Source organism: Peromyscus leucopus, chromosome 16_21 (assembly GCF_004664715.2).
Source record: "Peromyscus leucopus breed LL Stock chromosome 16_21, UCI_PerLeu_2.1, whole genome shotgun sequence".
Lineage (NCBI taxonomy): Eukaryota > Metazoa > Chordata > Mammalia > Rodentia > Cricetidae > Peromyscus > Peromyscus leucopus.
In genome coordinates this window covers 26,063,832-26,089,788 of record NC_051084.1, presented here as the reverse complement: position 1 = coordinate 26,089,788, position 25,957 = coordinate 26,063,832, and the positions used below count along the sequence as shown (strand labels likewise).

Genomic DNA, 25,957 nt, shown 5'->3' with positions numbered 1-25,957 from the left:
TAAAAACAAAAACTCATCATGGTAAGAACCCAGCTTGTTCTTCTCCTATAGTAACAGATCTCTTTATTGTTTGTATTGGAGTGAGTGAGTGAGTGTGTGTGTGTGTGTGTGTGTGTGTGTGTGTGTGTGTGTGTGTTTTCACAAACCGGTAACCTGATCTCTTCTCACCACCCCCACCGTTGCTGCCTCCTGGGTATGCCCAATGCTTTCCACACATGTGTCCTCTGGAGGCTTGATCTCAGGGAGCATTTACATTCGGCTTGCCTTCCCAGCCTGCAAACTGCAGTGAGCCAGCCCCTGGGAAAGCTTCAGGGACTCGTCAGCAGTCTAGCTTATTCCTGTGTGTGTGTGTGTGTGTGTGTGTGTGTGTGTGTGTGTGTGTGCAGCGCACACGCGCGTATGCCTCCCTCTTCCTCTCTCTCTCTCACCATTTCCAAGCTAGAATCACCGTGGAGAAGCAAGCCCTGAATTCCTGTCAAGATTTTATCTCGGAATAACGACTAGCTAAGAGGGGGAAAAAAGAAAGAAAGAAAAAGGAAAACAATGAAGGGCTGAAATATTGATTTTTCTTCAGAGGAATAACCAGGGCTTTGCTGTAGAGAACACTGAGTTTCTTCCCGAGGCAAGCTGAGCAGCCCCGAGTTGCCTGTGACAGCAGCCAGGGCTGGCTTGAAGCAGCCGCTCTGCCCGGGGGAGCTCCCTAAATGGACTTTGGTCTCAATGCTGTGACTCTTTGTCGTGGGTTTGGATGTGGGAACACGGAAGGTGATCTCCGCTTTCGTCTTAACTCACCTGCTCTAAGGAAAGATGAGTGAGGAGCCGAAGGAGAAAACCACCAAGCCTGCTCATCGGAAGAGGAAAGGGAAAAAGGTAAGAGGCAGAATCAACATGTTCCCTCATTGTTCTCGGGCTCCGGGAGGAAGTCATCGGGAGGCTGCGTTTCTGAGAGATTGGCTTGAGACGGCAAAGAAGCTGCTAGAAGCAAAATGCTTTGTTTTTTCTCCTCTCTTAATGGGTGTGTTCTGGGTCGGAGACAAACATCACGACTGGGGGCCATTGCTACAATATTTAAATACAACAGTTAAAACATGGTGATTTAGATTTGCCAAGCTAGTGTTCTTTTTCATAGCGATAATAGGAACACTAAGTAAACATGTGTCCTAATTATGTGAGTGGGTGTGTTTCCCCTACCCCTGAAATTTCCCTGATGCTTGCTAATCAGTAGGGTATGATTACTAATGAATATTATTATGGTATGGATATTCAGCTTTAATGCATATTTCAGGCAAACTTGGGGAAACCTGTAGTTAGACCTTAAGATCACAGCATGGAGGTGAACTCCATTTTAATTATTGATTCATTTTTATGGCTGACAAATCTTAGGTCTGTATTCAGCTCTGCTGCCGGACAGCCATATGCCTCAAGGATCCATTCGGTTCATAAGATGAATTTTGCTTTCCACATGAATTGTCAAAAGAGCAAGGGATGATTGCAGCAAACCTGTAGATTCATTCTGGCTTTCCCGAATGCGCGTGTCATCTTAAGATATGCCCTGAACTTTTCAGTACGTTTTGAAATGGGGAAGAACAGTAATTCTTGGGTCTGGACTGTGATTTTTGACCCACTGCGGTTCATAAACTGTCTCAGATTTAGGGTGTGCCACCAAAGGAGAGGCTAGATACATCTGTAACAAAGGAAAACAGGTCCCTGAAACTGGATTGTGGGTCATGGTTGTTTAAGAAAAATGGGTGCTGCCTTTTTGAATCTTCAATTTCCAATTCTTAGATTTGTCTGTTTTAATTCCCAGGACTGGTGTGTCTGGTGATGTCTCTTTAAAATGATTCCTTGCCTCAATGTGATGTATGCTCTGGCAGGGGACGCCCAGGGAATGATTGGGTACAGTAGAGAAGATGAACGATTGCAACTAGTGCTTGAATACATCAGGCATTTAGAAAATGTTCATGGTCCACTTATGATCTATGAAAAAGGCTCATTTGAATTAGATGTACTTTAAAGGAGCTGCTATCAGCAGGCTCAGCTGAGGCATGTTCTGGGACATGCCAACATTCTTGGGCAGTGGTTCAACACCCTCCAGAGCGAAGCTGTACAGACTGCTTTGAAGTCAGCCTTGACTTCTTGGTCCCTGGCTCCATAGGGGTTGATGGTATTGGGGAGGTGCTAGGGAGATTTCCCCGGGGAGCAGGTCACAGCTGCACTGCACAAATGATTTGCTTACTGCCTAGCAGAGAGAGTGGCGCTGTTCTCGGGGACCACTGTCAGCTCTGCTCATGTTTATGAGCTATAGCCTCAAGTGTCTGACAGGCTCTACCATGATTCTGAACACGGAGTGTCACAGAGAAGCCAGCCAGACACATGAACCCTGACAGGACAATCTAGATGAAAAGGAGCAGTGGCTTGGGGATGGCTGTAAATCATAGGGACTCTTTGGACATGGATTATTTTTTTTTTCTCTCTCTCTTTACCTTGAAAATTTTCTGGCATGATCTCATGTCTCCTAGGAGGTTACCCTGCTTGGAGCACACAATGCGTTAGACTGCCTCCAGCCCATCCCCCCTGCAGGCCACCGGGTCCCACCTGCTGCCAGGATGGTCTCTACCAAAGCCTCCATCATTCTCTTCCCCTCTCCCCTTCTAAACTCCGTACTCTTGCCTCCGTGATCTCCAAATCCCAGACCACCCAGACTCGAGTCCTTCAAAACACTGCACCCACATGCCAACGTTTTCCTTCATGCCTGTCCTGACTGTGTGCAGCGGAGTTCTTACCAGCCCACCCCCCACCCCCCCACCCCCAGTTAAACCGTTTTCTTCTCATGCTGCCGCCTTTGTGCCCTGAGAAAGCCTCTCAGTACCGAGTGGTGCAGCGGTATATCCCACCCACTCTTGAAGGTCGAATGAAGAGCTTGCCTTACTGGTCCATGCCTTGATTCACCTTGGTGCACAGACCTCGGGTCCTCTAGAATGGCACTCCCCTCATATGGTAGGCTCAGCGAGTTTAGCAGAGCTACAGCCCTGTCCTCTTAGGCACATGGACGCCCTGCTGGTCACTCTAGGATGTCTTCACATGCTGCCTGGTATGCAGTTGGCGATAAATAAATAGTCTCTAGCAGCTTGGTGATTGATCCGAATTCATCCCAAATTTGCCATGCACAAACCTGCCATAGCTTTTCAATGAGGAAGCCTTGTCTCCTCGTACTACTTTCCAGCTCAGAGATATTATATTTAATGTTGATTTTAGAGTAAATTAATATGACTACTGAAATCAGCAAATACTTCAATTTTTAAATGACAGTGCATTTATTTTTAACTATTTGGTTCAGGATGAAATGGAATATAGTTTTTTTTTTTCTTATGAGTGGCTTTTAAATCACTGAGTAGCCCAGGAGGCTTCTGAGTGGCCTAAGTGACCTGCACTGCAGTGGTGGTGGTGGTGGGTGTGGCCACATGCAACGTCTCAGATGGGCCTGCGTTCAACCCGCCCTCTCAGTGGTATTGACTTAACCTCCCCAGGCCTTTCCAGTATTTCCTACCTCAAGTACTGAGTTACTTTGGCCTCAAATTTTGTATTAACTCCATCTGTGTGTAGAAGTAATTGGCAAGATGGCTGTGGAGATTTTGTGTTGGTATGGACTGTGCTCCGGCTCAGTTTAGGGCATGCTTAGGGCATTTGGGTCCAGTGTTTCGGGAGGTGAATTTAATAGTGAGAAAGCCGGACCAGTGTAATGGAGTCAATCAATGATTCCCATTTTGCTTGGGGACATAGAGAGTCAATTCTTTTTTCTAATAATGTCTCTATTTTGTTGACCTTGAAAAAGCTGTGTGTGCGCATGTATACAGGTATCTGTTTCCCAAAGATTTTTCTCTCTCTCTGTTCGAGAACAAGATAATTTCCTAGTATACAGGAGCCTGAGTGCTCATCTACCCCTGCTTGTAACTGGGTACAGTGTCTTGGGGGAGAGCCATCAAAGGGCATCGTCACCAGAGAGATTAGGAAAGTAAAATACAAAATAATCAACAGGATTATATTTTCTGGAGTGTTTGACTGGCATCACCTAAGTCATCTTCATGGTGGAATTTCAGGCTTGCCTGGGAGAGGAGCTGCCAGGCAAGTGTTCTCTCCCACCTCATGGTAAGCAGCAGGCTAGTTTGGTTGAACTAAGCCCCCAAAGAGAGAATGCAAAAAATGGCCTTTCGTGACTGGTTCCTTGGCATCCGTGTAGTCAGCTCAGGGAGATGTAACAAAATAGCATACCCTCCATGACTTAGACAGCACAATGTTACCTTCTCATGGTGCCATCAGCTGCAAGTCTGAGGTCAGGTGCCGTCCACTCGAGTTCAGGATCTTTCCAACTTGCAGACTTCTCACGATGCTCACACGTCCTTCTCTTCGCACGTAGCCCTGGCTAGGTCTCTGTCTTCTTCTAAGAAGACCAGCAGCCTTGCCAATTCAGGTTATCCCCTCATGATCATTTTTAAACAAAACCTTCTCTTGAGAGCTTATATTTCCACATGTAGCACAGTCACAGTGGGTATTTAGGAGGTCAGTGTATGAATTTGGGTAGTAGATAGGACTACCCAAGTCCACAAGAGTATCCAAGTGGAAGTGTATGATCCCGGTTCCAACCTTAGGTACTTGTCACAGGACACATAATGATGGCTGATGGACTGTCTATTCGTGTGCTTCATGGAGCAGATGTAATGTGGAGTGGCGATGAGGATGGGTGTTTAAGGGTACCAGAGACAGGTGAATGCAGGTTGTCTGGTGGCAGAAGGGTAGGGTAGCAAATTCTAGTTGGAGGAGGAAGTCAGGAAAGGATAGGTGGAGAAGGAGAAAAGCCCAGTCTAGATCGGTCTTAGGAAATGTCATGTTTCCTAAGAGGTGAGAGCCTTCCAGAGACCATGAGAGATGAGGAGAGGTTTGGAATGTCCTGGTGTCTTTAGGGATCTAAGCATTTGCTTATGTGTTTGGGGAAAGGATCCCCAGGAATGGATTGTGGCCAGGTATGACAATGAAGGAAAAGACAGCAAACGTAACTAAAAGTGGCTGTGTACATGTGTGTGTCTGTGTGCATACATGTAGAGAGGCCAATTTAGCTTCCTGCCTCATTTAAATTTTTAAATTAGTTTTCAAAATCTCTCTCTCTCTCTCTCTGTCTCTCTCTCTCTCTCTGTCTCTCTCTCTGTCTCTCTCTGTGTGTGTGTGTGTGTGTGTGTGTGTGTGTGTATGTGATATGTGATGTGTGTGTGTGTGTGTGTGGGGGGGGGTTCTGGGTTTGATGGCAAGCACCTTTACTGCTAAGCCATCTTGCCAGCCTACACCTTTGTTTTGTGGAGACAGGTCCTTTCACTTGGCTGGACCTTGCCAATGAGGCTATTGGCCAAGGAGCCTTAGAATGCCACCTGTCTCCATTTCCTCGGTGCTGGGGTGACAAATGCAAGCAACCATAACCCACTGTCGTTTTTATTTTGTTTGTTGTTAATTTCTGTTTGTTGTTTGTTTTTGTTTTCAATGTGGATTCTGGGGATAAAACAGGCTGCAGTATAAAAATATGTGGGTTATTATGTTGGTTAGAAAACCAACCAGGCCTGTACTGGCTAATCTTATGTCAACTTGGCACACAAACTAGAGTTACATGAAAGGAGGGAACCTCAACCGAGAAAAATGCCTTCATAAGACACAGATATAAGGCATTTTCTTAATTAGTGATTGATGGGGGAGGGCCCAACCCATTGTGGGTGGGGCCATAGTGATTGATGGGGGAGGGCCTAACACAGTGTGGGTGGGGTCATCCCTGGGCTGGTGGTCCTGGGTTCTATAAGAAAGCAGACTGAGCAAGCCATATAAAGCAACCCAGTAAGCCACATGAAGCAATCCTCTATGACCTCGGCATCAGCTCCTGCCTCCAGGTTCCTGCCCTGCTTGAGTTCCTGTCCTGACTTCCTTTGATGATGAACAGGAATATGGAAGTGTAAGCCAAATCAACCCTTTCTGCTTCAACTTGCTTTTTGGTCATGGTGTTTTGTTGTAGCAGTAGATACTCTAAGACAAGGTCTCTCTTTGTTCATGGCTGTGTCTCTTGGTAATCTGCGTGTCATTGGAATTGGGTCATGTTGTCCATTGTCAGTGATGCTCAGGAAAGGCCCTGTTTTTTTCTTCTTGAAGCATCAGATTGGAGAACAATAGGTACATACTTACAATTCGATCAGCTCATGAGTCCCATTCCAGCGAGTACATTTATTTTTTATGGAACTTCAGAAAAGGGATTTTTCTCTCTGCTATCAGTGACCTTTCCATCCTAAGGACACCTTATAATTTACTGGATTTAAGCTAGTTCTTATGGCTCCTCCCATGCTTCCCCTCACCCTTTATTTCCCTGATTGCAATGGGCTGAATACCTTATGCGTGAGAAGTATGTTTCTTCTCCGAGGAGGATCAACTAACGTGCTCAGACGTGTATGCAGTCTTTGGAGGGAGAGTGAAGAGTGTCGGTATCTGATGGTCTCCCCATGTTCTTAACACCGCTAGTTTAACAAACACTGTGTAGTTTCTGCTCCAGGTCTGTGGTTGTGTCCCTGGGAGGCTCCGTGCCGTTTACTGAGGCGAGGGGGAGGCCGGTGTGTCCCGAGCATGTGGCCATTGAATTGAATTGTCATTTCCTTCCGTGTTGGGATATTGGCTTATTTAGTCGCTCCTCGTCTTCCGGCAAATCACCTCTGAGAGGCCTTTGTTGGTGGGAGAGGTGATCTGAGAAGTGGTTCACTGAGTGCCATCACACATTCTGTGCTTTGTTACACTGGAGGAGGGACCGGCGGTTTATCCGCAGGAAGAGCGAGCTGTTCATGGCCTTTCCACTTATGGATGCGCATCCCTGCCAAGAGCTTTTGCTTTTATATTGCGGGACAATTTTAAATGTTTTTTTTTCTTCCCCCCACACTTCCTATTATCCTTCTTTGGTCATCTTACTTTGACAAATGCCATCAATTTCATAGTCAATCAGCACTCGATGAATCCGTGTCTTATAAACCCATGCCGGTGGAAGCAGGCGTTTTGACTCCTTTTCCTCCGAGCCTTTAATTTAGGATGGTATTTTCTTGAACTTAACATTTGAGTTTGTTTTGTTTTATTTAATATTTTATTTTGTTATCATCCTGGGTGGGGGGTGGGGGGATGGGCATTGTGGGGGCGGGGCAGGCATTGTGTGGGCGGGGCATTGTGGAGGCGGGGCATTGTGGGGGCGGGTGGGCATACTGGGGGCGGGGCACATGTGCCATAGCAAGCATGCGGACATCAGAGGGCAGTTCGTGGAATTGGTTCCCTCCTTCCACCTTTACATGGATCCTCAGGATCGAACTCAGATTCCTAGAGTTATACCGTAAGCACTTTGGCCCGCTGAGCTATCTTTCTGACGCCTGTTCATCTGAGCGCATAGGTTTCAATGCTGTCCCTGTCTATGGTAATCCTGCATTCACAGCTTTTGCTGTTGTTGTTCTAAGGAAGGGCGCAATGGATTAAGATAGCCTGAACTACCTCTTCTTGAATTCAAAATTTCACAAAATAGCAAGCCATCCGCATAGTTCCTGCTTTTTTTTTTTTTTTTTTTTTTTTTCCAAATCAAATCTCAAAGTGAGATTTTTCCGGGAGATTTTTTTTTTTTTTAAATAAGAAAACAGAAGAAACTTGATATAAATTATTTTCCACGGAGCAGCTTGGGGGCAGAGACTGTGCATGCAGTCCTGGTGTGGTGCCAGCCCATGGCCCCTTCTCTACATCTGGAAAGGCCAGAAGGCAGAATGGAATTTCTTTTTTCTTTGAACTTGGTGGCCAATTCTGACCTGACCTGAACTCATTTGGTGTCAAAACCCCGTCTGACCTTATGGGAAGCTATTTATAGTCCATGTTTATCCTACATAGTGTGAATATTTGTGTGTTTTCCTGTGGAACGTACTTGCTTATGCTGCTCTGAGACATGTCTGGAGACATCCACACTATCCGCACGTACCCTCTAATGACCTGGGAAGCTCTGTACTTAGGAGCTTGTGAGTGCTTCAGTGAGTGGATGGCCGAGCGCTCTGGAGCTCTGACTTGAGACAGGTCACAAGCTAGTGTGGCTTTGGTTGGCTTTGAGTGAGAGGGAGGGGGCTGTTTCCTTGGGACAAGCCGACAACGTTGGGCTCCGTGCTACCAGATACCATGTCAGAGGTCCGTGAAGCAACTGAATTCAGTCCTGTAGGGAAAATTATTCTCAGGAATGTTTTAGTAGATTATTGCTTGCTTCATAATAAATCTGAGCATATGGACGGGTCGGTTGTGAAGATGGTATTATAAAGGTTGGTCTTTTAACAATAATGCTAATGATAAGAAAAAAATGATCCTAAATACTGTTCTGAGCTTTTTTTTTTTTTTTAAATGGTGGTGGTGGTGATTGTGTGTGTATGCTCACACACATGCATGCACACTATTTGCAGGCGTGTGCCTCTCACAGCGTACACATGTGAAGGTCAGAGGCTAACCTTTGAGAGATGGCTCTCTCCGTGAGCCTCTGTGGAAGCAGGTTCTCTTGTCTCTGCCACTCTGCGCACTCCAGGACAGCTGGCCCATGACCTTCTGGATGGTTCTCCTGTCTCTGCCTCCCACCGTTCTTACGTGAGTTCTGGGGACCATCACGCTTGAGCAGGAATCACTCACACACATTGGGCCTTCTTGCCAGCCCAGGTTTTGAAACTTCTCACATTTTTGTCATTCCTTGCCACTTCATGAGGTCATCATAAATAACCTGATACATATTTCCGGAAGGAAAGGATACAGACTTTGAGAGGAAGTTACTGTTTGATTGAATCATTGCGCCTACTTGCCAAGAAAATAATGTTAATCCAGGACAGGTGAATTAATTTTCTGTAATTAGCACACACAACGGTGTTTTCTGTCATCTGTCTTCGATGAGGTTTCCTGTTTTTCTGCACAGCTTGATTTTTAAGTTTTTATCTTGTGTTTCCTTGTCTGAGACTTCACTGAAAAGATGATATTCCATAGCCGTGTTAACGATGTAAAATCTAGGCAATTCTTTCAATTCCTTGCTTCTCTATTAATTTTCCAGTGCAGCCGCTGAAGCCCAGCGGGTCCTCCCATTTCAGGGAAATAACGTAAACAGTGCATGCTTCCGTTGGTTGCATTCCTGATGTCTTCCTGGCAGATGCCAATGGACAGGGTCACTTTAGTAGTGTTACAAGGGAAAACAAAACTCTAAGTCAGCAATGGCGTTTAGCACAAGAGGAGCATCTAATGTGGAACTCAGAGTGCATGTGAACAGGTTGCTGGATGTAGGCTGCTGGTGTAGATGTTTTACTTTTAACTTGCTCATCTTAACCTACCCACCCTGAAAGCTGTGGTTGTCTGCTGTTTCCACCATGCGTGTCTTAAATGAGGTCTCACAGTGAGGAGTTCTTTGTAGCCCTAGTGCATTGTTTGGTTCTGCCTTTGTGCCAACCACTCTCAACAATTATTCTTCGAGTAAATTACCATGCTAGGTATAAGGAACACATGGGAGGAAAGACAGAAAATGGACGTACAAATTAGACAACTAGTGATAAGCTAATTTGCAAAAATGAGGGCCTGGGAGGTGACTCACTGGTGAAGTTCAGGTAGTACAATCACGAGGACCTGAGTTCAAAGTCCGTAACTCATTGAACAACCTGGATGCGTGTGATGGCTCACAGAGGCTTCCTAGTGAGACCTTACTCAGGGTCAGAGAATCTGAGTTTGCTTTACCCAGCAGAGCTGCATAGTAGGATGATTTGGCCAGGGGCATGTTTACCAGGTGTTTGGAAGGGTCTACACTTGGCTGTATGGTGTGTTTTGATCTTGCAAGGGGGAGGTCTTTTGCCTCTACCCTTGGCATATTATAAAAAGCCCTTTTGAATAAAGCTCTGGGTGGCTGGGTATTGACCCAGGGCCCTCCCAAAGCTATCCTGCATCCCTGTCTTTCTTATCATCTCATTCTATCTTTCTTCCTAACATTTCCTCACTTCTCTCTCCTGCACCCAAGAGCCCTTTGAAAGGTGGGAGCAGATTGGAGCTGAACTCCAACAGACTCCCACAGATGTCATGTCTTATGCCTGTAATTCCATCACAGGGAAGGTGAAGGCAGCTGGGTCTCCAGATTTCACTGGCCAGCCTTTCTGGCTGATATGAGATCCTCTTTTTACAATAAAAAGGTGTGTGTGTGTGTGTGTGTGTGTGTGTGTGTGTGTGTGTGTGTGTGTATGTGTATAACACCTGAGGAGTAACATCCAAGGTTGACATGGCCTATAGATACACAGTCAGTTACATGCACGCACACATAGTCCATACCTGCACACTCATGAATGCATGTATACCTAAACACATGAGTATACATACACATGATAGCAGCAACTGCCACAAATGGAAAAACACTGGGGACCACAGAGGACATAACTCATAGAGCTGGTATCGCTAAGGAGGACCTAACTAAGGAGTTGGTCCTTGAATGGTGGATGTGCCCCACCATGAGAGGGAGTTGGTCACTTGTGGACAGATGACATGTTGAGAGGAAGGGATTTCTTGGAGAAGGCCCTGGGATGTTTGGTGCCAAGGAAGGATAGCATTTGGCCTCAGCATTGACTCTCCCTGTAGGCATGAACCTTGAGGATTTCTTCCCACAGTGGAAAAAAAAATGTGCCTCTTACTCTTGGGATTCAACCAGGATTGTCAGGATTTTAAAGGTAAAGACTCATATTTTCGGGAGTCAGCTAGGAAGACCCAACACCTGAGTAGGAGACCATCCAATGAGCTTTTGATGAGGGAGTGGGTGGTGGGCCTCTAGCCTGGGGAGTGTGTTTCCTTCTTGACTATTCACTGCGAGCTGCCATTGGCCAAGTTTGGCAAGGACTTTCATGTAGAAAACCATAGCTCGCCAACCTCCACTTAGCAATTACCTTTCTCTTGGTGTATAGACTTTTCAATAAAACCAAAACACAAATAAATACATACGCCAGAAATTGATCATTTTCTCAAAAGGTGTTTTCATCGCTGTAGATCATGAGTGTCCCTGCTCAGGGCATCCTTGTCACATTTAATGCTAGCATTTTGTTTCTATTTCCTGAAAAATTAAGCACTAATGGAAGCAAACTAGCCACTCCATTTTAATGTAGAAAGGACGGCGAAAAATACAGAAATGGATCCATGGTTGTCTGAATGTTTGTGGGAAAGATTTTGTTTGGAATTACAGGTAGGTAAGTGAGCCAAACCAGTGTATCCACATAAATATGCCTCAATAGCATGAAAGTTGGTTCTGAAAAGCCAGAACGCTTGTAGTTCTGATTTTACCAGCTCCCACTCCACTCCCTCTCAAAGATGTTTATCAAAAATGAAGTGGATTGCCTCCTGCTACCAGTGGGGTTGTGTCCCTCAATCTGTTGTTTTTGACAAACAGGGAGGCTGAGGAAACAGCTTGGCGGCAGATATTTGAAGTTCCCTGTTCTGACCCATTGAACAAGGCTCATCTCTACAACTGTTCTCTCTGTCTTAACATTAGAAAAAAAAAATTGAACAGGATGTTTATGAAGCTAGAAGGGCAGTGCTAAGTTTTAGGACTCCAGCTGTTGGGAATCCTCGCAAGACTTGGCTGTTGACGACTTCAGGCATATCAGTGTGCTTTAAGTACGTCGGTAGCCTTCATCAGCACATCAGTCCTTAACGGAGAAGTTTTCACTATTGTTCATGGAATTTTGCTATTTTAGGGCGTCTCTAGAACAAAGCTCAGAATACAGTGTCCTCTATGTTATGAATGTAAGAACTACCAAACGTTAATTTTAATTGTCTAGTTTCTGACAGATTTCTGCTCAGTAGCCCACCTGATGACAAGGCTTCTGATATTAGATATCAGAATTATCCTAAATCTATTAGATATTGTATGTAAGTGACTCTTAGGCTTGTTTAGTAATTTGTTTGTGTTTGGAAAGCAGACAGCTGTACTGTTATGATTATACTGAACATCGATATGTATCTTTATCTGCTCCTTTGGAAGCTCATCACCTCTAAAGGGAAGGTTCTTTGGAAAGCATGGGAAAGCAAATCCATGACTGTGCACTAGCAGGAGCAGAAGAGAGACCCACACGTGTGAGCCTTAGTTCTTGTGTCTCCAGTGAGTAGCTGTTCAAGGACAGGCAAGCCTACGTTTCTGTGAAGTGGGGCCACTTTGCTCCCCTAGGGGCCTGAATGTCAAATGCCTCCCTTAGTTCTCGGCCAGAAGTAAGCAGAGCAAGGACTAGATCTTAGCCATAGTGTTAGAAGATGGCTAGAAGGTAGTCAGATCTGGAGGTGCAGTTCTGACCTCCCCCCGCCCCCCCAAATGAGACCCTTTTGTTTGATTTTAAGCCTTTCTACCGTGTTCTCCTTTTCACGAGCATGTGTATAAGTGTGCATGAGAGCCTGCAAGTTTCTCTGTGTGTGTGTGGGGGGGGGCACACTTGCGTGTGTGAACTTGCAGAGTTCCAAGGTTGGCAACAGGAATCTTCCTGAACGGCTCCTCTAGCTTATTCTTTGAGGCAGGGTCTCTCAATCAAACCCAGAGCTCGAAGATATGGCTAGTCTCACTAGCGGGTTTGCTGGGGGAAATCCCCCACCTCTGACTTTCGAGGCTGGAATCATGGATGGGTAGCACATCTACTCACTATTTGCCTGAGTTCCAGAGATCCAGACTCTGGTCCTCTTGCTTTCCCAGCATGCTTTACCTACTGAGCCAACTCTCCAGCCCCACCCCTACAGCCTACTGTCTTGTTTGCCTTGTAAATCAGAATAGCTTGCTCCACTTTGGTAACAGTAATTTTCTCTGTTGGGTTCTTTCCTTTATAATAAAATCAGAAATTTGTTTTCCAATCTGTTAAAAAAAAAAAAAAAAACATCATTTTTAGTTGTTTTAGAAGATTATGCATTTACTGTATCCCCAGAGGGGGGAAAAATCTGATTTTTGGAACACATTTATAAGACATATTGCCTTGTATAATCATAAAAATTGGCAGCGAGAATAGATATTTGTGACATTAACTTCTGGTAATATGTGTCAGCTTTAGAATAATTGGTAAGTTAGGCCCTGGATGTGAATTTTACACTTCCCTGGGCCCTCTGTCTTCAGACTGTATTTAATAGTCAAAAAGAAGGAGCCAGGGGCATGTGGGGCACGGAGCTCCCAGAGCTTGGGTTTCAGCTTGGCTCTGGTGTCACAGTATGGAGAGGGAGGGTGGAGGAACCTGAGATGAAAAGTCAGGTGATGGGGAATTCCCCGGTGCCATTTATTTATTTACAAATTGTGTGACCCTATGCAAACCCCAGGAGTGCCTAGCACCATGTTACAAGGACGTACAGTTAATTTGTCACCATGTTAGGGATTGTAAGATAAGGCCTGAGAAAGCCTGGCAATGCCCGTTGGATTTTCTTGAATGACATTGGACTGACATTCCATTTTCTAACATCTCACCTGGAAGTTCACTGGATCCTTTGGCCCCTTGTGGACTTCCAAGAGAAACTGAAGCCATAATTTCAAAGTAGGAGGGTAATAGACAGGATATAAGATATTTGGTGTGCTTGTGGATGGAAGTGAGGAGGCCTGAGAGGATGTCTTCAGCATGCTTATCTCCCGTTTGACATCTCCGATGCTGTGTTATCTCTAACAGATGCACCAAAACTCATCTTAGAGGTTGGATATTTTTATAGTGGAGGTGCAAAGAAAACAAAGAATGTTTGCTAGTCTTTGTACCTTTCAAGTAGGATGTCAGTTTGCTAGTCTTTGTACCTTTCAAGTAGGATGTCAGTTGTCTATAATTCTCTTTATCAACAACACGAAGAATTGTCTTGGATTTAAAAATATAAGCCCTCATGTAGTTGTACGAAGAGCCCCCCATGTAGTGACAAAAATCATTGGGTCCTTTCATAGATGGCCTCAGTCTAAGTTACTTGTTGCTATGACAAAATGCCCAAACACAAAAATCAGCTGAAGGAAGGAAAGGTGGGTTTATTCTGCCCTGTGCTTTCAGGAGCTGTCATAGTTCATCTTAGGGGTGGGAGGTAGGAAGGCATGATGACAAGGATGTGAGGTGTCTGCTCACATCCTGCTCTGAGGCAGGAGCATAAATACTTGTGCTCACTAGCTCTCCTGCCCCTGTCCCCAATTTTGTCTACTCTGAGCATCCTTACCTACATTTTAAGGTGGGCCTTTCTCCCTGAGTTAAACTCCAGTGATTCTAAATCCAGTCCAGTTGGCAATGAAGGTCAGCCTTCACGTCCCCAGGAAGTAATAGGAATGTTATTTGCAGCAAGTCAATTAAAGTTTCCCTTCTGACTTTTCTCATTGTGACAAATGGCATAAGATTTACTGTGGCCACCGTTTCAACCTGAATAATTCAGGTACCTTAACTCTATTCACCAAGTGTAGCTATCTCTGGCTGGTTACATCCCCCATTCTCCAAACACTTGCCCATAGCAGAGCTCAGTTTCCTTCATCCTGCAGGCTCTGGTGACCAGCACTCTTCTTTCTTTCTCCATGGTGTTACCTGCTCTGGATAGTTCCTATGACCGGAGCTATGTGGTCTGGAAGTCCTGAGTTTGGCTTCTTGCCTTTGGAATGTTTTGTCCTTGTACTTCCTTGTTTTATTGGAATAAATTCCCACCCATTGCATAAGTAATCTTCACTTTGCCAACCTAGTCATCCATTGATGTGTGTCTGGGTCCTTTCTTCCCCCTGGCTGTTGTGAGTGGAGAGGCAGGGAACATTCCTGAGTGGGTTTCTTCAGACACCTGTCTCTTCTCTCAGGTAAAACCCCTAGGAGTGAGATTGCTGGCCATGTAATAATTCTAGGTTCAGATGATTAATAGTCAACTAGCTGTTCTTCTCTGATAGGCTTTTATAATTTAGGGTTGTTTTTTTTTTTTTTTTTTTTTTTTTTTGTTTTGTTTTGTTTTGTTTTAAGACAGATTCTCTGTGTAGGCTATCTTGAAACTCACTCTGTAGACCAGGCTGGCCTCGAACTCAGAGATCCACTGACCTCTGCCTCCCAAGTGCTAGAACTAAAGGTGTGCACCACTACTGCCTGGCCTATAGTTTGATTTCTGTTATGTTAAATGTTTTAGTGTCTTATTACTCTTCTGGTCACTTGATACATTACTTTTTTGGAAGTTTGCTGGGTAAAAATAATCACAGGCCTGTGTATATGATTATCATAGATGGGAGTAGAGGGAGGAATGTGTGGTGGAAACCAAGATACTAGGGTAACATGAATAGCAACAGGAGCCCCTCCTGAAATGTTAGCAAACAGTACCTGGTGTACCCCAGAGCACCAGAGCTGGGCCATATGTTCCAGCAGAGTTCCTGAGGGGGACTGTGTACTTGGTACACAAGTTCCCACCCGTGCCAGACCTGAGGTGACACCTCTCAAGCCAAAGCACCAGACAATCTGGAACAGAGATCCTGAACAGTGGTCCAGTGAAGAGAAGCTGACATCTGACTCAAAGCGAGACGGTGGTGTCTTCACATCTGGCTTAAGATTTCTTGCAGGGAGAGCTAATTGGATGCTTACAATAACACGTGCATGCTGGCTGCCAGTTACGTTTGCTGCACAGAGTGAGCTCTCCTAAGGTAGCCTTAGTCTTAGTTATTAATCACTTAGACTGTGGAATGACGGAAAGCCCTTCAGCAGTTTTACAAAGAGCTTTCTGAACCATCTGCGGTGTGATCGGCAGTTACTAGTCACTCCTTTGGTCCATTCTTCTTGGAGCCCAAACCAGATAAGTTACATTCCTGGGAATTTCCATTACAAGCTACTGAATCTGTAATTGTAGCAGGGAGAAGACTATCCTCCAAACAAGCAATTATTAACTTGCCCGCTGTTGAAAAGATGTGGACAGAGAGAAGACCGTGTTGGAAACACATTTGCTTGTAGATTTGTGCTCTTTTCCTAGGACGCAGGGCTGTCCCCAAAATCTCAGGTCCTTAGACCTGATGACTTAGGTATTGTTTAAGTTCCCTTCCCTGTTCAGTGGTGTTCAATTTCATGAAAACGTTCAGTAGGTGCAAATAACGCCACAGTCCACCGGAAGAAGTCAGTGTTCACCACAGAGAACTTGCTGTTTTTGACGTACGTTACAAGACGAGCCATTCAAGATCTGTCTCAATTTCAGATACAAAACACACCATAGCCTTCCTCCCTGAGTGCTTTTTAGATGTTCATTTTACATGTATTTGTAAGTGGGAGCTTCTGTGGTTTTAATTCTAGCAGAGTGTGTTTAATTACAGTATAGACTCTGTACCCAATTCTTTTCCTGAAGAGCCTTGTTCTAAATGTATTTGTTACAAAAAAAATTATAATTTTCTTTCTTACTGTTTTCCCTTTATTTCTCATTACTTTCATAGGAGTGTTTTTACCCAAACCCTGTTTTCAAATGAAAGAAATAATCCAGCTGAAAAGTGTGTTCCTTTTTGAGAAAACTCAAGGTGGAAGCTGTTCATATTTCCATTTCCAAATTATTTTCCCCATTTTTTAAGAGTCTTTAATGATAAATATATAGAGTCATGGTATTAAAATATCATCACACGTGTTTCCTATAATGTATTTAATAATTAGGAGGATTGTGGTTTATCAAGCTAGCATAACAAATGAATGGCAGATCTTATTAGGAAAGTACGTACTCACAGATGCAGAAAAAGCCTTAACCTAAATGCACCTTGAAACATTTAAATGAAGTGTTGATGTGCCTGTATCCCTTGAGGGGAGTTTTGTGTGTGGTCTTAGGGACCGAACACAAAGACTGGACCATCCAGGCAAGGACTTTACCACTGAGTTATAGCCCTAGCTCTCTGGTTCTACTGAGACACTATGTCACCGTGTAGTTCCTCGTGGCCTTGCCTTTGTGGTACACTCTCAACTGGCTTCAGACTTAGAGCCCTCCTACCTCTGCCCACTCTGTGCTGAGCTTCCAGGCATGCACTACCACTCAAGAGTGGCTTTGCTTTTCACGTGAAGTTGACCATGGCTTTTGGCGTGTCATACATTAGAAAATGTAACTATGTTTAAGCATGGACTAGAACATCCCATGTTGTGGCAGTGTCTGGCTTCAATGTCTTGAAGCTGGTCAGCAGTAAGCGGATATCCCTGTAAACAAAGAGTAATGTTTGAGCTTGGGATGTAGCTCAGTAGATAAAGACTTTGCCATGAGGACTTGAGTTCCATCTCCAGCACCCCATGTGGCATAAGTTTATAATCCCAGCCTTGGGAATGCAGAGACAAAAGGCTCCTGGGGCTCAGCAGCCAGCCAGCATACTCTTATTTGGTGAGCTCCAGCTAAAGAGACATCCTGTTTTAAAAACATGTTGGACAATACCTGAAGAATGGCAGCAGACGTTGTCCTCTGACCTCTCACATGCATACACATACATGCAGACACAGACACACACAGACACACACACACACACACACACACACACACACACACACACACACACACACGATGCTAAGGATGTAACGTCAAGGGTGAAACCCAATGGAGTCTTCTAGGTCAGCTGCTTTTGAATTGTGCTTACGGAAAGGGCTCCAGTTACTGCAATTTGAAGAGGAAAGGACATAAAAATGGAGGAACTAACCCAAGATCCATAAGACTCTGGCTTACAGAATAGTGCCAATGCATGCGGGCTGTTGTTCAGTTGACAAGGCTCTCTGAAGAAGGCTCCTCTTGAACTGTGTGACGAGTTGACAGAAACACAGCAGAAGAGGTGACAGCCATTGTGTCCTAACTGGGGTTGATGCTGTTAGATTTGATGATTATGCAAGGAAAATCCAAACTCTACATTTCCCCTTGAAATCTCTTGATGTTGCGACTATTAATATTCTTAAGTAAACATCTTGTGGCTGAGAATAAGCAAAGAGACAGGCAATCGGCACAGTCTCCTGCACTCTAGTTCCTTTCTCTGTTTTGAGCTGAGTTCTGAGAGGTTGTGCTTAAGTCAGGATTGCGTGGAACATCAGGCCTGAGTCCAACATCAGGAAGCTCTGTACTAATACTGAAAAACTGCCTATCAATTGTCTGTATGTCTTTCCAGTATCTGTCATTTATATGTCTGCCCATCTGTTCTGTCTATCATCGTTCTTTCAATTGATAGCAATCATCTATCAATCTTTTTTCTATCACCTATCTACCCATGTCTATAACCTATCTAGAAATTGTCATCTATCTTTTCATGTTTTTTTTTTTTCATACTCTTTTGATTGTTGAAATGGTAATTGCAGGTTTCACTCATACCCTCTCTACACACCCCTTACCAAGGCCCGTGAGAAAAGTGATTTGATGGCTGGCAACACACATCATGTTCCTAATGGCACTAAATGCTTTTCGTACCAAGGAATAGAGAGGGGCTGGCACAGGGCAGTATGGGTAATGTTTGAGGGACTCAGGAGCTTGACAGGGACCCTGAAAGTTTGGGTTTCCAAATCAGAACGTATCAGATATGTGTTGGTCTTATTAAATATATATTGTGGATAAATGAGTTCATAAAAATAGAAAGCAAAATTAATATATTTTGAATCCCTGATATGTGTCAGGTATAGTCTGAGATTTGTGTTCCTTATTCCACTTTTTTATTAAGCACTTTTTTTTTTTTTTTTTTTTTGTTTTGTTTTTCGAGACAGGGATTCTCTGTGTAGTTTTGGTGCCTTTCCTGGATCTTGCTCTGTAGACCAGGCTTGCCTCAAACACACAGAGATCCACCTGGCTCTGCCTCCCAAGTGCTGGGATTAAAGGCGTGCACCACCACCGCCCGGCCTCAAGTACTATTTTTAAAACACTGAAGCATTGTCCTCCTGGATTCACTAATGACCAAGTCTGCGCTCAGCCAGGGGCTGTGTGGATGGCCCAGCCTTTCTACCTGTTGGAATTCAAAGCTTGCTCTTCTCTGGCCTCTTCACCTTTTCCAGATTGAGGAAGTTTGCCGTTAGGCAGTGCAGTTCAATTTCAACCTTTGTAATTTGTTAGTTGGTATTACAGTGAAGCAAAGGTAAGAGAAATGCCTGCTTTAGTGGACTTAGCAAAATAATTCAGTCCTTACATTTTATTACATTTGTCAAACTTCCAGGATATTAGAACTATGTTCTTAAAAATACCCCAGCTGTCACACATTCCAAGTTTATGATTGGATGGTTGTAGTGAGTAAATCTGTTTGTTGAAATGCCACAGCAGATTCACAAAGTGCCCAAGATCCCTCGCAAAAAACATATGCTTGTATTTGGTAATTATATGGATGACTTTAAAACTGACGGTGTTTATATTTATTGTTGTAATAAAGGCATTTGTTGAGACCTAACATATGTATAGTTTCGTTAGTTGTGAAATCTCAGACGTGGATATTTACAAAGTGTTTTTGCATTCCGTCTCATTAAATACTTAGTTGAGAGCACAAAAATTAACTTACATTTCATAATTATAGGACATGAGATATGAAAAGACTCGTATTCCTAATTGTAGATTAGCGAGGAATGAATATGAAAAGTTGGATGTCCTCAGCTCTCAGCAGAATCCCTTCCACATGTTGATGTTTCCGAGGCTGAGCTGCATCTTCCAATCCACATCTTATCCTCACTATTGCAAGATGCAGCCGCAGAGTGTTTAGGAGGCTTTCACTGCTTGCCTGCATGCAACCTTGAGTGTCAATCCCAGTAGCAAGACTGAACTGCCTCAGAATGTCAGTCAGTACACTAAGGGTCCTTCGCAAGCAGAATTTACAGACAGCGGAAGGAAATTCTGCAGCCAGTTGCATATCCTGTCAAGAGATTCGATGTCATGATGTCATCCCCTCTCTTGGTGAAACAGAACCAAAGCAGGCCGTGACAGCCGAAGTCAAGCGCCAATGACCTGGAAGAGCAAGATCCCGAATGGGATGGTCTAAGATAAGGTTGCTGGTTATTTCACTTTAATTTTTTGGTCAAATGTGTGTACCAAGGTCATGTATGATGTAAAGTCTAAGTGTAAATCAGCCAAAAAAAAAAAAAAAAAAAAAAAAAAAAAAACCCTCAAAACTGATGGATTTGTTCTTCTGTTATGACATAATGACATTATAATGTAATGGTATTCTTAATCCTTTATGTTAGATTTAAAATGGTATGTTTCATAAGAACTGCATCTGGAATGTGATTAAGCATAGGAATGAATAATTTTAATTTTTCAAATTGAAATTTAAAAACTCATGGCTTATTATTTTCGTGGCCCCAAAGAGTAACTTATTAGTATTTAATTTCAGCTATCTGCTACAATAATCCTGTACTGCATAACTATAATTTGAAAACTTTTACTTATTCTGGAAGATGTTTTTCTTCAAGGTTAAACGAAGTCAAAAGAAATCATGAACTAGATATATCTTCCTTCTGTCCTTCCTTTCTTTGTATATTTTGTTCTTTCATTTTCAGTTTACTATTTCAATGACAGCCCTCAGGTCAGCACCATGGACAAAATTCCAAAGTCCAACAATAACTGAATAATTTAAAAATTAGTTGTCTACAACTTATTCCTTGTATAAATATGTTTTACCCTTAATAATTCCTTTTCTCCCAGTGTAGTCACAGAGTTTTTAAAACAGACAGATTTTAAGTCTATATTAGATAAGTTGGCCAAACACCTTCATTTCAGTCTGCATTAAAAAAATATTATAATATTAAAACTTGACAGCTCTCATCACCGAATAAAGCTTCTAGTATCTGGAATGGGTTGTATCTAATCGAGTTGTTGGCAAAGAGGTCTCCAGGGAGCCCCCAAACAACCCAGGCTAGTGCCAAGGGTATTGGTTGCTCTCCACAAACTGGTGGTAAGGCCCTGAAGTATTGCTGAAGACAACACACAACTCACTGAACGTGGAGGAGTGGAGTCAGTGCCTTCCTACAGCCTTCACCCTTACTGACTAGTGTTCAATGTACTGGAAGGTACTCTGCAGGCTACCAGAGGAGAAAGGTAAACGCCAACCCAGCTACAGATCCTTCGAGCTGTAACGCGCCCTGCCTGCGTGCTATCCGAGGGCAGTTGTGGCAGCAACCGAGCAAGATCTAACTGGATTTAAGGCCCACTCCATGAGACGGAACCCATCCCCAACACTGCTTGTGAGGCCAAGAACCTGAGACTCGACTCGTCAGGGACCTTCAGGAAAACCAAATGCTACTCTTCTGCTAAATGAACATCAGTAGCAACATTCCTCTAGACCCATACATCAGGGCCTTGCTTAGTCACCGTCAGAGAAGCTTCCTTCTGCTGCTGATGGTAACAAATACAGAGAACCAGAGTGAGACAACATGTAGTATGTGAAAGACCTTGAAACACTCAGTCCTATATGGGATATCTCCATCAAATCCTTCCCCGCTCCTCAAGGCTTGGGGGGAACCCTGTGGAAGAGGAGGTGTGGGGAGTGTAAGAGCCAGAAAGGTGGAGGACACCAAGGAAACAAGGCCTTCTAAACATGGCACGGCCAATGTGCCTATGAACTCACAGAGACTGAGGCAACATGCTCAGGGTCTGCATAGGTGTCCTCCAGATGGGGTCCTAGAGCTAAGAGGAGAAGTGGACACATGTCTCTATCCCTAACCCAGAAGATATCTTCAATTGATAACCACTTGCAAATCAAAAATTAGTTTTCTCTGGGGAGTCTCCCTGGGAAAACGAACCATTCTTAAGGTTAGGCCCCATGCCCAGCAGTAGATGTGGCCAACACAAAGTGAACTTATTAGCATCTTTGGAGTTTCCTTGTCTCGTAATGTTATGTCCGGACATTTCTTTAAAAGCCTCACAAGTAGGCCCTTTGTATATATGTTATGGCTTCTGGTGTTACACTTTGATGAGATTCCTGTGTGTGCAATCATGCCTCTCTCTCTCTCTCTCTCTCTCTCTCTCTCTCTCTCTCTCTCTCTCTCTCTCTCTCTCTCTGTGTGTGTGTGTGTGTGTGTGTTTTGTCCTATTCTGACTTTCTGACTTGCTTGTTTTTGTGTTTCATTTTTACTATTATTTCTTAGATGCCTAATTGTTTTCTAAGGAAAGACACAAAGGATGTGGATCTGGACGAGGGCAAGTGGGGAGGAACCGAGTGAAACTCGGGGAGGGGTAACTGTAATCAGAATATATTGTGTAAAATAAATCTGTTTTCAATAAAAGAAAAAATATTTTAGTGTTGATACAGTTAGGCTGAGTAAGCGTGAGTGTTCAGTTGTATGGCATTGTGATCTATAGTTAATATTAATGTTTATATTTAAGAATAGCTGGAAGCAGTTATTTAGAACAAAAAATAATGAAAAATATTGGGAGTTATGGACGTGCAGTTTCACACTGCTCCTCACACACAGTGAAAACACATTAATTACTTAAACTTTGAGTAAAAAAAATATTATGTGGAGCCCTGAGTTAGAGTTCTAGAACTGCCAAACAATATCTAATAAAGAAAAATAAAACTTCAGAAACCATAGGCATCCTTGAATATTTTAGTTTTTCAGTTCACAGGTTAATTATTACACACATGTGCACACGCACACACACAAAGACCACGTACTTTTCTCTTTATCCTGTAATTATAATCCATATTATAATATTGGTAAAATATATAATTGAATAAATCAGAAATGTTTAAGTTCTGTGCATAGAAAATTCTTAAGGAGACACTAACGATACAATTTAAAGCCACTTAAGCATCTTCTTTAACCCAGTCTATTTATTTCTAAAAAACATGGATGTATTTTGTATCTATGGATATACTTGTAATATTTTGTAATCTTACGATGAGAAAAAATGGACACTATGATGTGCTTCCCTCATGATATTCTGTTGGCTCTTCAGGTAGATGAGTTTGTTTGTTGTGGGATGGTGGATCACTGAATAGCTCTGCTGTCCTGCTGAGTAATTCCACATAGCAAAGCTTTGTCATGGGAAGGGTTCTTGCTTATTTCTTGTGGGTGAGGGTCCATGTTGTCCTTCTTGGTCATTGGCTCCCCACAGAGCCTGTGCAGTCAGTCCCCAGTGAGACACCCCCTAGTGTTCATTTAGATCCCACAGCCCAGCCTGTCTTGAGGCTTGTCACTGGGGAGATCTTTATCAAGATGCCTTCTGATGAAACCTCTGTCTGTACTGTTTTCTTTTTATTCATATGTCTAAATGTCATTCGTGATAAAAATACTTAGAGTTGATATGGAAAATTGTTCCACCTGTAATTTCCATTCTTCCTAAACTAATAGGAAGTGTGATTATCCCCAGTGGAATCCAATGTCAACGCCCAAATTGATGAGAATTCTGGGAATATTAAAATATTCTTTGTGCCTAGAACGTAGCTGCAGCTGGACATAGTGATGCACACTTGTGATTGTAGTATTGTGGTGCTGGTGAGGCAGAGAGATGGAAGGAAAGCTGGGGCTCGCTGGCCAGCCAGCTTGGCTTACAAGTTGAGTTGCTGACAAATGAAAGCAGGTATGCAAAACTTCCACACACAGGGACCTGCACCACATGGACAAACCCATGCAAAAAGCGGTGAATAAGATGATGTGTTTCATGTACATCGGAAAGTATTACAAGGTTGAAATGAAGCTATAAATGTGAACATGCCTGCTGGTTGGAAGCTGTTGTATACGAGAGTGCTGGTTAGATTTTGTCCACTTGACATAAATCTGCATGTATTTGGAACAAAGGAGTGTCAATTGAGAAATTGTCTCTTGGTTGGTGGGCATGACTATGTTGCATTTTCTTGATTGATGAGTGATGTGGGAGGTCCTAGCCCTCTGTGTGCTGTGCCACCCTGGCCTGGTGGTTTGGGGTTGCATAAGAAAACAAGTTGAGCAAGCCAGTAAGCAGTACGCCTCTATGGCCTCTGCATCAGCTCCTGTCTCCAGGTTCCTGCCTTGAGTTCCTGCCCTGATTTCCCTCAGTGATGCAACCTGGGAGTCCTAAGCTGATAAACTCTTTCATCTCCAAGTCACTTTTGGTCATAGTGTTTGTCATAGCAGTACAGAAACCTAACTAGGACACTCAGTATTGTTGTAAGTTATTATAATAATTATTCTAAGAGTGAGTTGTACTTGAGACATTGAGTGATAAATGATTACAGCCAATAGGCTTGAATGTAGTTATTTAACTGAAGTCTGTAAGTAAAGGAAGTTGATTTCTGAAGACCTGGGTCTTTCGTGAACTATCAGACTTTGAATTGGAGAGATACATACAAAAATAGACTTGGGATTAATTGGTTATATAAAACAGATTGGTATTTTTCTGAGAGCACATATTATTAGCTATTACAAACACCCTCATTGAATGCTTTCGAATGTGTACTTTGGGAAATTTGTCTCTCTCTCTCTGAAGAAAAATAAGAATTTCCCTCAAGGTGAATAGTACTCCTTATGTAATTTTAAATTTGTTGTGTGTTCTCTTGGGAGAGCCTTGCAACCTAACTGGTTATTTCTACTAAAGGAAAACTAGTCTGATGGCTATTTTCTTAAAAATTAAATAAAAGCTAGTGACCTCACTCATCCAAATTGCCTGTAATTCCAGAAACAGAATTTTGTAAAATGTTTTAAAGTTTCAAAATATAAGTGCTTGCCTTGTGCTTCTTACACTATCTTATACATAGGCTTTTGCTTTTGTTTTTCAAGATGGAGTTTCTCTGTGTAGCCTTGACTGTCTGTCCCAGAACTCCCTCTGTAGACCAGGCTGCCCTCAAACTCACAGAGATCCACCTGTCTCTGCCTCCCGAGTGCTGGGATTAAAGGATGTGTTTCCACTGCCCGCTCCTTTTTTTAAGAACTTCAATTTTTTTGTTTGAAAGGAGGTCTCACTATTGTTGCTGAGACAGACTTTGAACTCCTGGCGTTAAGCAGCCCCTTGCCTTGGTCACCACATTTTGATTGACTAAGGAGTTCGACTCCCTTTTCTGGTTAAACTCAAAAGCTGTTCAGAAATTTCTGGAAGGAACCGAAGGGGAAGATGGCAAAGAGCCAGCAGGAGGGGTGAAGGTGGCATGGGGTCCAGTCCAGCCACGGACCCAACTCTGCCCCCGCACCGCTCTGTGTCTTGGCATTATCCTGTGGGAAAGAGCCCCTGTCGTCTGCCTTCCGTGGATATTGTGAGGTTTAAGAGTCCAAGCTTGGCGCTGGGCGGCGGCGGCGGCGGCGGCGGCGGCGGTGGCGGCGGCACACGCCTTTAATCCCAGCACTCGGGAGGCAGAGCCAGGCGGATCTCTATGAGTTCGAGGCCAGCCTGGTCTCCAAAATGAGTGCCAGGGAAGGCGCAAAGCTACACAGAGAAACCCTGTCTCGAAAAAAAACAAAACAAAAAAACAAACAAACAAACAAAAAAGAGTCCAAGCTTGACTCAGCTTTAGGAAGCTGTGAGGGTCTGTGGAACAGAGCGGCCATTTTTTGAACCCTTTCATAATGTCTTAGTTAGGGTTTCTGTTGATAGGATGAAACACCATGACCAAAAGCAAGTCGGGGAGGAAAGGGTTGATTAGGGGTACACTTCAGTATTGTAGTCCATCCCTGAAGGACATCAGGACAGAAACTCAAACAGGGCAGGTATCTGGAGGCAGGAGCTGATGCAGAAAGCATGGAGGAGTACTGCTTACTGGCTTGCTCCCCATGGCTTGCTCAACCTGCTTTCTTGTGGAACCCAGGACCCGACCCCCCCCCCCAGGGATGGCACCACCCGCCATGGGCTGGACCCTTTCACATCAATCACTAGTTAAGAACAGGCTTGCCTGCAGAATGAACCTTAAGTTTCTCAATTGAGATTCCCTCCTCTCAGAGGACTCTAGTTTATACCAAGTTGACATAAAACCAGCCAGCACACATGAGCTTTTCTCACATGAATGTTTATTATTCCTTGCCATGTCAGTGATAGGGTTACTGTCCTCCTCCTCTTGGATTCTGTGCTT

The 25,957-nt window shown here is 43.7% G+C and overlaps 1 protein-coding gene across 1 annotated transcript in view; it reads left to right on the top strand.

Moving 5' to 3' along the window:
- Positions 1–218: 218 nt before the first annotated feature.
- The window catches only part of Ank3 (ankyrin 3), a 484,120-nt gene continuing 458,381 nt past the window's right edge, over positions 219–25,957 (top strand). Inside the window, exon 1 of the mRNA XM_037199680.1 lies at positions 219–870. Coding sequence (XP_037055575.1) covers positions 808–870 — 63 coding nt within the window. The 5' untranslated portion in view covers positions 219–807. The remainder of the gene's footprint in view (positions 871–25,957) is intronic.